The 13,017-nt window shown below is 34.1% G+C and overlaps 1 protein-coding gene across 1 annotated transcript in view; it reads left to right on the plus strand.

The window, feature by feature from the left end:
- The window catches only part of ENPP3 (ectonucleotide pyrophosphatase/phosphodiesterase 3), a 123,338-nt gene that overhangs the window by 87,704 nt on the left and 22,617 nt on the right, over nt 1–13,017 (plus strand). Inside the window, exon 20 of the mRNA XM_044674524.1 lies at nt 1,366–1,520. Coding sequence (XP_044530459.1) covers nt 1,366–1,520 — 155 coding nt within the window. The remainder of the gene's footprint in view (nt 1–1,365; nt 1,521–13,017) is intronic.

The following is a 13,017-nucleotide window of genomic DNA, read 5'->3' on the forward strand; positions in this document are numbered from 1 at the left end:
TATCTTCTGTCTTAGAATCTGTGCTGAATATTGGTTTTAAGGTAGAAGAGCAGTAAGGACTAGGCAATTAAGTTTTTCCCAAGGTCTCATTGCTAAGAAGTATCTGAGACCAGGACTTCTCTCCAGGTCTGATTCTCTATCCACAGAGCCATCCAGTTGCCTCTCTAGTTCTACCTTAATGTGGTTTTATAGGTTTAGTAAGTTCTCATTTTGAAAGTATTTGTAGCATCAATAAGAATGTATATAAAGAAAACCAATCCAAGAAGTATGATACTGATAGATAATGTACACATTCAGTTAACTTGTCAATTGGCTGGCTGGTTAGAATAAGTTAATTGAGGAAACCAATCTAGGAAAAAAATGGAGAAACGTTTCTAATTTCTCGATCCTATAGACAGCATTGATTATGAACCAAGTATACTTTTATGTATCATAAACTTATTGACTATTATCTTTTGTACTGATTCGAGTCATTATATGAACTCTTTTTTTTTTTTATTTTTTATTTTTTTTATTTTATTTTTTTATTTTTATTTTTATTTTTTTATTTTTTTTTTTTTAAAACCCTTACCTTCCGTCTTGAAGTCAATACTGTGTATTGGCTCCAAGGCAGAAGAGTGGTAAGGGTAGGCAATGGGGGTCAAGTGACTTGCCCAGGGTCACACAGCTGGGAAGTGTCTGAGGTCAGATTTGAACCTAGGACCTCCCGTCTCTAGGCCTGACTCTCAATCCACTGAGCTACCCAGCTGCCCCCTATATGAACTCTTTTGATAGCATTTGTTTAAAAACACACACCCACACCTACACTCAAACACCTTCCCCACACACACCAGAGTGAATTATTTATTTATTTATTTATTTAGGATATTTTTCCATGGTTTCATCACCTGTGATTTTTCCCAACCCTCTTCCCTCTCCCAAAACCTATTTCCAAATTATTCACAATTGCAATAGTTATCTTTTAAAATTAAAACCCTAATCATATCCCCACTGAACCATGTGATCGATGATATATTTTTCTTCTACGTTTCTGCTCCCACAGTTCTTTCTCCAGATGTGGGTAGCGTTCTTTCTCTTAAGTCCCTCAGAATTGTCCTGGGTCATTGCATTGCTGCTAGTACAGAAGTCCATTACATTCGATTCTACCACAGTGTATCAGTCTCTGTGTACAATGTTCTTCTGGCTCTGCTCCTTTCACTCTGCATCAATTCCTGGAGGTCTTTCCAGTTCACATGGAATTCCTTCAGTTCAATCAGAGTTCATTTTTTCATTTTCTCATCTAGGAGTTTTCTTTTCTTGATTGTACTTTTCTTCTAGCAATAATATTTGAATGTATATAAAACAAGAATTGTTTTCATGTTTTAGAACTACTTTTGAAGAATGAATATTTACCCTTTGGAAGGCCTTTGATTACACAAGAATTCAAGACACATTGTCTCCTTTACCAGGAAGACTACATCACTGGATACAGTGAAGCAATCAAAATGCCACTGTGGAGCGCATACGCAGTCTATAAACCTGTAAGTTCTGATGGCCATGATGTTCTTTTTCGAAAAAAATTGAATCAAACAGATTTCTAATGATTTAGTTCATGCAAATATAACACTTTTAAGATTTGCAAAGTACTTTATCTACTCTCTCATTTGATTCTCCCATCTCCTTTGAAGAAGGTATGGATATTATTATGTTATTATTAGGCATAGGTATTATGCCTAATGGATATAGTGGATTAAATATTAATGGATATACGTGTTACTAATGTTTTTTAGGATGAGGAAATAAGTTTTGTGACTTGCCTATGGTTACAGAGCTGTGTATCAATCAACTGACCAATACACATTTATTAAGTATCTGTTATGACATTGGGACTATAAATCAAAACAATGATATAATCTTTACAATGAGTTAACATTCTAATGGGGGACATTATACAAAACACTTCACAAACATTATCTCATTTTATCCTCACAACAAACCTAGGAAGTAGGTACTATTATTATTTTATATATTTTTTAACAGATGAAGAAACCGAGGCAGACAAATTTTTTAAGAGACTTGCTTGAGGTCACATAGTAAATTTCTGAGTCTAGATTTGAATTCAGGTCTTGACTTCAAGCCTAGCTATCTATTCATTAGTCCTATGATATAGTGCCATGTGTAAAGAATACAGAGACTTATTTGATTGGGTCAAAGGTAGGATCTGAACCCAGGTCTTTCTGATTCTAAGCCAAATATTCTTTCTACTATTTTATCATGCTGGCCCATCATCCAATGTAACTGAGATATCACATTTGGTATTACAGACTTTAAAGCATTTAGATGGCTGGTGCATAAAAGGATAGTTAAGGACAATAAGGTGGAATATGATAGTATACTGAAGGAAAAGAGGTTTATGTTTTAAAGAATTGCAAGACTATAGTGTAATAATTAGTAAATCCTATTTGGTCCTTAAAACAAGATAGAAAGAGCATATGTTTACAATGCTTAGAAACAGGATGGAATTAAATGAAATCTGAAAGAAACACTGGCTGGTTTCTGTGATTCTATACCAAATGGTTCTCTTTTTCTACCAGGTTCTGAACCAGAGGATTTAAGATAGATGTAAAGTCAGTGCCCATTATGTTAAGACTCTTAAATGGATTACCCAGGAAATAAATAACATATATTTATCTTATCTGTGTAGGGAACTTTATTATTTGAAGTCTTATGACAATAAAATGCATTCTAATCTCTCTGGGGTGGTTTATGTGACCCTCCCAGAAAGTAGAGGACTTTCCTTTGGCAACTCGAGATCTATTTCATTCCTAAAATTTTATGATTCTCCATCATGATCTAATTTCATTGAGATTTATTTGCACACTCAAGGACCTAGAACTATTTCTGGCACGAAGAATAGGAGATTGATAAATTCTTGTAAAACATAATATGTCAGGATGAAAAACTGTTTGGTGATTTGTATTGATCATGAGTACATATACTCATGATCAATACAAATATATATGCATATATATGAGTATATTTCATAACATATTTACTGGCTTGGTCATTAGGTAGGTTTTTAAAAAAAACATAATGTGAAGAAGGAAAGAAATTTAGAGACAATCTAATCAAATAGCCTTCATTTTACAATTTATGAAAATGAAGTCCAGGCAGATAAGTGACTAGCATATATAGTATCATCATTTGGAGAGTTCAGATTAGAACCTGGGTCTTCCAACTCCCAGATTATCTTGGCTCTACTAATTTTCAAAATCAGATATATGAGTTATTTTTTTTCTATTTTTTTTGCCCAGTTGTTCAGTTGTATTCACTCTGTGACCTCATGGATTTGTCCTTGGAGTTAAACCATTTCCTTTTCTAGTTTGTTCCTGTTTTACAGATGATGGACTGAGGCAAATGGGGTTAACTACCTTGTTACATAGCTAACAAGTATCTGAGGTTAGATATGAATTCATCTTGGCTCTAGGCCTGGTGCTCTATCTACTGTACCACTTACCTACTCCTTTTTATATAGAGTTTAAATATTTTATTTTTCCCAATTATATGCAAAAGTAATTTTTAGCATTTATTTTAAAGATAATTTTGCATTCCAAGTTCTCTCCTTTCCACCCTTCACCCTTCCCTAAGATAGTAAGCAATTGGATACAGATTATATATGTATAGCCATATAAAACATTTTCATATTAGTCATGTTGCAAAAAACAGACAAAAAAGAAAAATAAAGAAAAAAATCAAAAAATATGCTTTAAACTTCAAGACTCCAGTTTTGTTTGGAGGTGGATAGCATTTTTCATTATAAATCCTTTGGAATTATCTTGGATCATTGTATTGCTGAGAATAGCTAAGCCATTCACAGTTGATCATTGTATAAAATTGCTGTTACTGAATATAATATTCTGATTCTGATCACTTCACTTTGTTAGCTCACGTAAGTCTTTCCAAGTTTTTCTGAAACTATTCTGCTCATCATTTCTTATAGCATAATAGTATTCCATCACAATTATATACCACAACTTGTTCAGTCTCTTCTCAATTGATGGTCATTCCTTCAATTTCCCATTCTTTGCCACTACAAAAAAAAGAACTGCTATGCATATTTTTGTACATATAGATTCTTTGCCTTAAAAAAATCTGTTTGAGGTATATACCTAGAAGTGAAATTGCTGAGATAGAGAGTCTGGATGGTTGTATGGCCCTTGGGGTATGGTTTCAAATTGCTCTTTAGAATAGTTGGATATGTTCACAATTCCACCAAAATGCAGTAGTGTCCCTTCCCCACATCTCCTCCAACATTTGACATTTTCCTTTTCTATGATAAAAGCCAGTCTGATGAGTATGAGGTTACTTCAGAGGTGTTCTAATGTGCATTTCTCTAATCAATAGTGAATTATACCACTTTTATATGAATAGAGATAGATTTAATTTTTTCTCCTAAGGTTCATATCTTTTGATGATTTATCAATAGGGAATCACTTGTATTCTTTTAAATTTGACTCAGTTCTCTACATATTTGAGAAATGAGGCCTTTATCAGAGAAACTGGCTATGAAATTTTTTTCATAGTTATGATTATTGTGTATTTCCTTTCATCCTATTTTTTCTCTTTCTTATCCATCTCTCTCTCTCTCTCCTTTTACTTTTTCTGGGTAGATGATTCTTGGTTGTAATCCTAATTCCTTTGTCCTCTGAAATATCATATTTAAAGCCTTCTAATACTTTAATGTAGAAGCCACTAAATCTTGTATTATCTTGACTATTGAATTGTTTCTTTCTGACTGCTTATAATATTTTATCCTTAACCTGGGAGCTCTAGAAATTGGCTAATATTCCTGGGAATTTTCATTTTGGGATCCATTTCAGGAGGTAACAGATAAATTATTTTAATTTCTATTTTATTCTCTGGTTCTATGATATCAGGGAAATTTTCCTTGATAAATTCTTGAAATATGATACTTAGCTCTTTTTTTGATCATGACTTTCAGCTATTCCAATAATTCATGGATTATCTCTCTTGGATCTCTTTTCCATGTCAGTCATTTTTCCAATGAGATATTTTTCACATTTTCTTCTATTTTTTCATTTTGTTTCCTTTTTCCTTTATGCCTCATGGAATCATTAGCTTCCATCAATCCAATTCTAATTTTTGAACAATTATTTTAAAATTAAGTGGGCCTTTGTACCTCCTTTTCCATTTGGCTAACTATGCTTTTTAAGGAGTTCTTTTTTTAAATTTTTATTCTTCCTTTACTGAGCTATTGACTCTTTTTCATGATTTTCTTGCACTGTTCTTATTTCTTTTCCCAATTTTTCATTTCTCACTCTCTTTCTCCCCTTCCACCGATCTCTCTGTCTCTTTCTCATTTGATTTATAAAATCCTTTTTGAGCTCTTCCAGAGTTCAGATTGGATCTTGAGAGCAATTCACATTTTTATCCAAAGGTTTGGATGTAGATATTTTGACAATACTGTTGTCTTCTCAGTTTGTTTTGATTTTCCCTGTCACCACAATAATTTTTAATGGTTAGATTCTTCTTTTTTGTTATTTGCTGATTTTTCTAGCCTACTTCTTAACTTTTAACTTTTTAAAAGTTAGTCTCTGCTCAGGGCAATGTTCTAAGCCTCAGATTTTTGTGGTGCCATTTTAAGAGATAATTCTGGTGGTCAATAAGCTTTCAATTATTCCAAGATAGTATGCTTTAAGAAGAGATGAGGTCACTGCTCTCCTGGTCTCTGTGCAACCACAAGCACTCCTTTCCTCCCTTGAACTGTGACCAGCATTCTTGATTTCTCATGGCTACAGATTCTAGAGTACACTTTGCTCTGTGACTGCCCAGATATATGGTAACAAGGAAATATCAGAATGTAATTCTTATAAAACATGGCCAAAGGGAAAAGACCTTAGAATTGAACTATATTAATATAAGTAATGAAGTCATTAACTTCTTGCCTCTATGAAATGGTAGAGATGTGAAACTGGTGTGTATATAAGTGGGTTAGTGGTTGATGATAAGATAAATATATTTCATCAGACTAATAACAAGTAATCCACAAATAATATTTTAAGAAACATATGAGTAAACAGTTCTATGTTAGACTGAAAAGATAAATATCTAAAGAATTATTTTAATGAAAAGTTGTTCTCTTTAACTTCTGTCTTCCTAAAGGCCTTAATTTTCAGGATCTAGGGATTTTAATATGAATTTGTGGCTAATTCTGTTCTTACTAAGAGTATATTGCAAAAGTTCTGCCTCTTTTTATGGAGAGGAAGGAATTGGTTACTGGATATCTATGCTCCTCATTCCATTCCAGGATTTTAGAGGAAAGTAAATTTCCTACCACTAATTAAAGCCCTGTACTGAAAGCCAAATTCCATTACTGACAACTATTTGGTTGTGTTCATTGGCATCATAAAGATAACATAGTTTGTTACCCTATGTTGACAGGCATATTACTTGCTATAACCTGAATGACATGATTTTTAAATACTATTTTGGAAACCTTATTAACAACCTCCAATTAACCTTGTTGTTATTTTCATAATATAAATATTAAAAGAAAATATAAATATTTGTGCCTTTCTTTGGCATGCCACACTCTTTTTTTGAAGCTGCTTAAAATAATTATTCATACTCTCTCTTTTCCCTTTTCTCTCCACCTTTTTGCCTCCAACATTCCTAAAAAGGTTCACTTATTAAGAGGATTGGAGCCTTACGTTTTTAAAGAGCCTAGAAAGTAAGGCATATGGGATATATGGATTAATCAGAATGCGATGTTCTTTCTGTGTTTGCAAATTTCTGCCCTTTTATTCTGCTAAGCAGAATGTCTAAGTCTTAAGACTATGGGACTATGGATCTACCAAACATGGGCCACCTATAGGTAGGATTTCAAGTCTCAGAAACATTATGTTATCTTTCCAGGTTAATGGGACAATTCATTGGTAGAAACCACTATTTAGCATTACTAGTTTCCATTTTTTAACCAGAATTCCCATCCTTTTACTCATGCCACAGAGGTTCTTCTCTCTATGTATCCATGTGACAGGATGGAATTCTAGCAATTTTGTGCTTTCCAATTCAAAAATTACTTTGTTAGTATGTTGTGGTTCAAGAAAATTACATACAAGGATGTTTTGAACTTAGCACAGAAATGTTGTAAATCAACTTTGTGCTTGAAAATCAGACCTTCAATAGGAGCAATTTTGAAGATGTACTCAATTGAGCTGTACCTTTGAACTTCTTTTTGTGGCTTCAGTGCCTTCTGATTTTGTTGTCAGAGAACAACTAGAGGAAGATGGTTGCATTATGATGGACAACAGCTGCTTCTGGGCCTTTGTTGGGATTTATTTAGGATAATGTCTTAGCTTTGTTTTTTAGTAAGAGAAGCAGAAATGCACATGTAGGTATTATGTGAAGGAAGGGATAAGCAATATTTAAAAACATTGCTTAGAATAATTAGCTAGGAGACTTAATTGGAAGATAAAAGAACTTTTCAAAAATAAAACTAAAATGTCCTCAAGTTTTTTTTAAAATTTTTATTTTTTACAAAATTTCACTTTTACTAGTGATTTGAAAAGTCTTCTTAAAGGGCTTTTCTAAAGGCATTTGGGTAATCTGAACTAAAGTAGGCAAATTCTTGACCTTCACTTCATTTCTGCTTCATGTGAGTCTTAAAAAATTGCATTAAGTTAATGACATTATGAAGCATTTTTGCATAATTTTATAACAGGAAAAACTTGGTGGGGGAGGAACAAAATAAAGAGAAAAATAAGAAATCAAATAAATAATTTTTTTTCTCCAAGAGAACCCTTGAGTTGAAAGCAATCTCAGTTTTCTAATACATAGTTTTATGAGCAAGCAAGCCTGGGTTATTACAATCTCAGGGAAAAAATGTGTGTTTTGCCCTTTACATTTTGGCTTCTAATTAAAGAGATTTCATAGCTGGCTTGAAAGTCATTGTGGAACTAAAGAACTTCTTGTTCTGTGCTCTTTTACAGTGTTTTCCTATCTTTCCTATCCAGTCCAAATCAGACTAAAAGGGAAAAATGCATCTTGTTCAGTACCATTGCACTAATCACCCTTGCAGTTCTTAAGGGTTCAAATAGTTAAATTTCAAGAACTAGGGCACTCAAATATTATTGATGAGAACTTCTACGTCCCACTGGGAATTTCATCGGCCTCCCTGCTTTTATGCCTATCCCTCCTTTCTTATCCCTTCATAAAACCATAAGCAAGTCTACAGAAGGATTAAAATGTCACAACAGAGCTCTCACTTGGAATCAAAATCAAAGAATGATGTTTGGGGTCCACTTGTTCCCAGGAGATCTTCTATCATATGTACTTCAAACAAGCATTTATTAAGTGCTTACTGTTCTAAGTGCTTTACAAATATCATCTCATTTAATCCTCACAACAACATCCCTGGGGGAGCAGGTACTATTATCGTCCCCTTTTTGACAGTTGAGGAACCTTGAGGCAGACATAGGTAAGCGAGTTTCTCAAGGTTCTCATAGGGTCTGAGGCTGGATTTGAATTCAGACTTTCCTTACTCAAGGCCAGTTGCTTTATCTACTGTGCCAACTAGCTGCTTCTTTGACTAGAAAAAGGAGTCGATAAATTTTTCTTAGTCTTAACCCAGTTTACATGTGGCTCTAATTTGGCAGACAAGAAATATGCATTTATAAAACTGATGAAAAATTCAAAATTTGTAGACAGCTCTTGAAACCCAGACAGTGGTCTTACTGAAAGCTGCTTCTCAAGCCTCTCAAAACTGATTCAGGATATTTGTGTCAATATGAGGGAAGAGTAGAAAAGTAAATATTTTGCCAACCTACCTGCCTCAGTGTCTCAACATTGCCTAACACATCTCAATTTAATTTAACCATCTAGCTGCTGGAGTTATAATTTATATATGAAATTATTTTTTCTTTTTTATAAAAGTGAATAAGCTAAATTACCAATAATAATATAAGGAATCAATATGATATTGTGGCTCTGCAAAGAACCTGCACTCAAGTAGTGTCTGATATTTTAATGTGTGATCTTGGGCAAGTTATATGACTTCCTTGGACAGATGAAAATAAGATAAAAATAAAATAATAAAAACAAGAGTTTGACTAAATAGCCTCTGAAGGCCTTACTAACTTTAGATCTTGTGGATCTATCTATCTATCTATCCATCCATCTGTCTGCTTATCTGTCTTTTTATCTCTGTCTATATCATCTCCATATGGGCATTCTTATAATAACCTTATGAGGAAGGTAGTTCAAGTATTCTCTTACTTCTAGAAATGAAGAGATGGAGTCCCACAGAAGTTAAATGATTAAATGATGATCCTGTGACTTGTTCAGAGTCATATAATGATAATAACTAGAATTTATATAGTATTTTAAGGTCTGCAAAGTGCTTTAGTGCATTTTTATTTTATCTTCACAACAATAGGCCGTGAGTGCTTTCATTATTCTTATTTTACAAAAGTGGTAATTGAGGCAGACAGAAGTTAAATTACTTCCCCATGGTCACACAGCTCCTAAGTGAGATAGAAGTTGAATTCAGGTCTTCCATACTCTAGGTCAAGGGATCCATCTGCTACGTCACCTAGTCTCACCAGGAAAGTACAGTAATAAAACTATTACCTTATTTATTCTGGACACTAAGCCTCTTATAATGTAATCTGCACCAACACTAACATTTTCGACTGCCTTGTCACATTTTTAACTCATATTGAGTTTTCACTGAAGCAAAATTTCTAGATTTTTTTAAAAACTAGAAATTTTTTCTAGCTCTGCCTTCTCCATATTGCACATTTGTAGTTTTTGATGTCAAGTATAGACATTTATTTATATTGCTTCTTATTAAATATTGAACTATTTGATTTGTCCATTAAAAAAACACCCCCGACCTTTTGGTTCCAAGGCAGAAGAGAGGTAAGGGTTAGGCAATTGGGGTTAAGCGACTTGCCCAGGGTCACATGATTTGGAATCATCTGAGGTGAGATTTGAATCCAGCACCTTTTGTCTCCAACCCTGTCTCTCTATCTACTAAGCCACTGAGCTTCCCCTGATTTGGTCCATTATGTTAGTCTGGTAAGTCATTTTGGATTTGGATTTATTCACATTCTTAGTCATTTTTCTAGGCTTTGTATCATCTGTAAATTTAACATTGATGTCATCTATGGTTTTATCCAGTCCATTGATAAAAGTCTTCAAAAGCACAGAACCAAACAGCACTCTGGGGGTGCTCTAGTAGAGAACCACTCCAAATAAACACTGACCCATTAATGGCTAGACTTTCTATCTTGTTATATTTTTTTTTTATCACTTCCAAATTCACCTGAATACAATATCAACTAGCCCAAATCTCTCCACCTTCTCTCCCTAAGCACACCCCAAGAGATTTTGTTAAATGCCTTGCTAAAAACTAAGTAGATAATGGGTAGAGCATTCTCCTAATCTATCAGTAAAGTACCTTAAATTAAATCAAAAAGAGAAATGCAGGTTGTCTAGAGTTACTAGTGCTTGCTGAGCCCATGCCTTTTATAAATCACTGTTCTCTCTTCTAAGTACTCGCATACAATTTCCTTAATTCATTCTAGAATTTTTCAAGTACTAGAATGGTCAAGGACAATATACTATTCTGTAATTTGGAGATTCCACTTTCTTTCTTTTTCTTTTTTAAATTGAGACATTTACTCTCTCCTTTCCCCCAGAGCAGCACAGCACCACCCTCATTCTCCAAGATTACTACCGCCTATATAGCCATTGCATTTGATGGTTCTTTGAGTGCTCTTAGATGGTGGTGCCTAATTCAAATTGAAATAGCTTTGGGGGGCAGAAAGTTGGGGGTGGCTCAATCTTTCATAACCATCTCTGCAGTGTATATTGACTTAGAAATATACATATTAAAAGTTTTATTGTACTTTTAATTTATTTTGTTAAACACTTCCCCATGGCATTTACATTTCAAGCCCTTCCTTGGGAGTCTTGTGGGTGCATGCGGTCTGAAGGCCATGTATTTGACATCTCTTTTAACTCCTTTTGCTCTTAGATATACTTCATTTGGGCCTATTGATTAGAACTCATTAAGGATATTTAGATGTTGTCTGATATTTCGCTTATCTTGGGTTTCCATACCCTGCTAACCATTTATGATTTGGCCCTTCTAGTTTAACAGTCATTCTCTTTGGGAAAAAAATAGAAGCAAATTTGGAGTTGAGTCAGTCATTTGCCTAATGTTTATTAAGACTTACTATGTACCAAGAACTGTTCTAAGCACTGGAGATTCAAAAGAAGGCCAAAATAGTCATTGTTCTCAAAAAAGCTCATAGTCTAATGAGGAGAGACAAAAGACAACATTGTTGTTTTTCAGTTATTTTTTCAGTTATTTCTGGCTCTTCATCACCCCATTTGGGGTTTTCTTGGCAGAGATACTGGAATGGTTGGCCATTCCCTTTTTCAGCTCATTGTACAGATGAAGAAAGTGGAACAAACAGGATTAAATGACTTGTCTAGGGTCATACAGCTAATGTGTCACAGGCCAGATTTGAACTCATGAAGATGAGACTTCTTGATTCCAGACTTAGCCAGTACTGCCTAACTTCCCTAAAACAACTTGGTAAAACAAGATATATACAGGATAAACTGGGAGTAGTCTCAGTGGAAGGAACTATGATTAAGGAGGATTAAGAATTTTTCCAGAAAGTGAGACTTTATCTGAGGGTAGAAGAAATCCAGAGAAGGTAAGAGATAGAGATGAGTATTTGAGCAATCTGAGGATAGAAGACAGGTAAGTCTTCTAAAGCTCTCAGACTATAGACCTGGGGGATAAAGTATGAGAAACAGCAAGTAAGCCAGTATTACTTGGTTGCATAGTATATAAAGTGTAGTAAGGGGTAAGAAGATTGGAAAGGTAGGCAGGGGCTATATTATGGAGAGCTTTCAAGGTCAAATAGAGGGTTTATTCGATCTAGCAGGCAACAGAATCCCCAAAGCTTTTTGAATAGAGGAGTAATTGGTCAGAATTGTTCTTTAAGGTGATCACTTGACTTCTGAGTTGATGATGGATTGGAGTGAAAGGAGACAAGGCAGGAAGACCATCCAACAGGTGAAAAGTGATGAATCTGAATTAGAGCAGTTTCAGCATTGAAAGATAATGGGGCTTATTTATTAGAAAGTTTTTATGAAGGTTGAATAGATTTGGCAATAGATTGGATACAGGAGGTGAGAGAGAGAGAGTGAAATGTTGAGATTGATACTCACTTTGTGAACTTGGGTGATTGGAGAGATGGTGCTTACTTAAATGGTAACAGAGAAATTAGGAAGAAAGAAGGGATTTTGGGGAGAGATAACCATTTCTGTTTGGAGTTTGTTGAGTTTCAGATGTCTAATGGGCAGAGATGTCTAATCTCTATTAGTTCGAAATGTCTAATAAGTAATTGGACATGAGAACTGGGTAGCTCTTCTCACCATCATCTGTTATTATCACTGATCCAGAAGTGTAACAGTTTTACCCTTCTTCGATCTTTTCTTTAGTCCTGAACATTTTGTAAAGTAAATAAAATTTGCAACATAGCTTTTAAAAGAAAAGGTTTTTTTTTATTGTTAGCAGTCATTGCTAGACACAACTCATTCAACAAAATCCTTAGTATTCCTAGACAATGCTCCTCTTTTACATTTATTCTCACCTTGTCTTTGCTTCCATCTCTATAATCCTTTTTCACAAATAGGAGTTTATTGATGAGTGCCTTGTGAATCTACTTTGTTTTTTTAGGTGGATCCCCCTTTTCCTAATTCGAATAATTTACATTTTTTTTTCAGAATTTAATTTTGGGGGACTTCCTATGCCTTTTGTAACTTTAAGAGAGTTTCCTTTGACCTGAAACATTATCTTTCAGTGTTTATTTCTTATAAAAATTTATGATATTTATCCTTAAAGAAAATATGGCATAGTGGGTACAGAGCTGGTATAATTCAGATTTGTATTTTGCATATTACTCAGAATCATGCATTACATGAAGTGTTATT

Source organism: Gracilinanus agilis, chromosome 4, assembly GCF_016433145.1.
Source record: "Gracilinanus agilis isolate LMUSP501 chromosome 4, AgileGrace, whole genome shotgun sequence".
Taxonomy (NCBI): Eukaryota; Metazoa; Chordata; class Mammalia; order Didelphimorphia; family Didelphidae; genus Gracilinanus; species Gracilinanus agilis.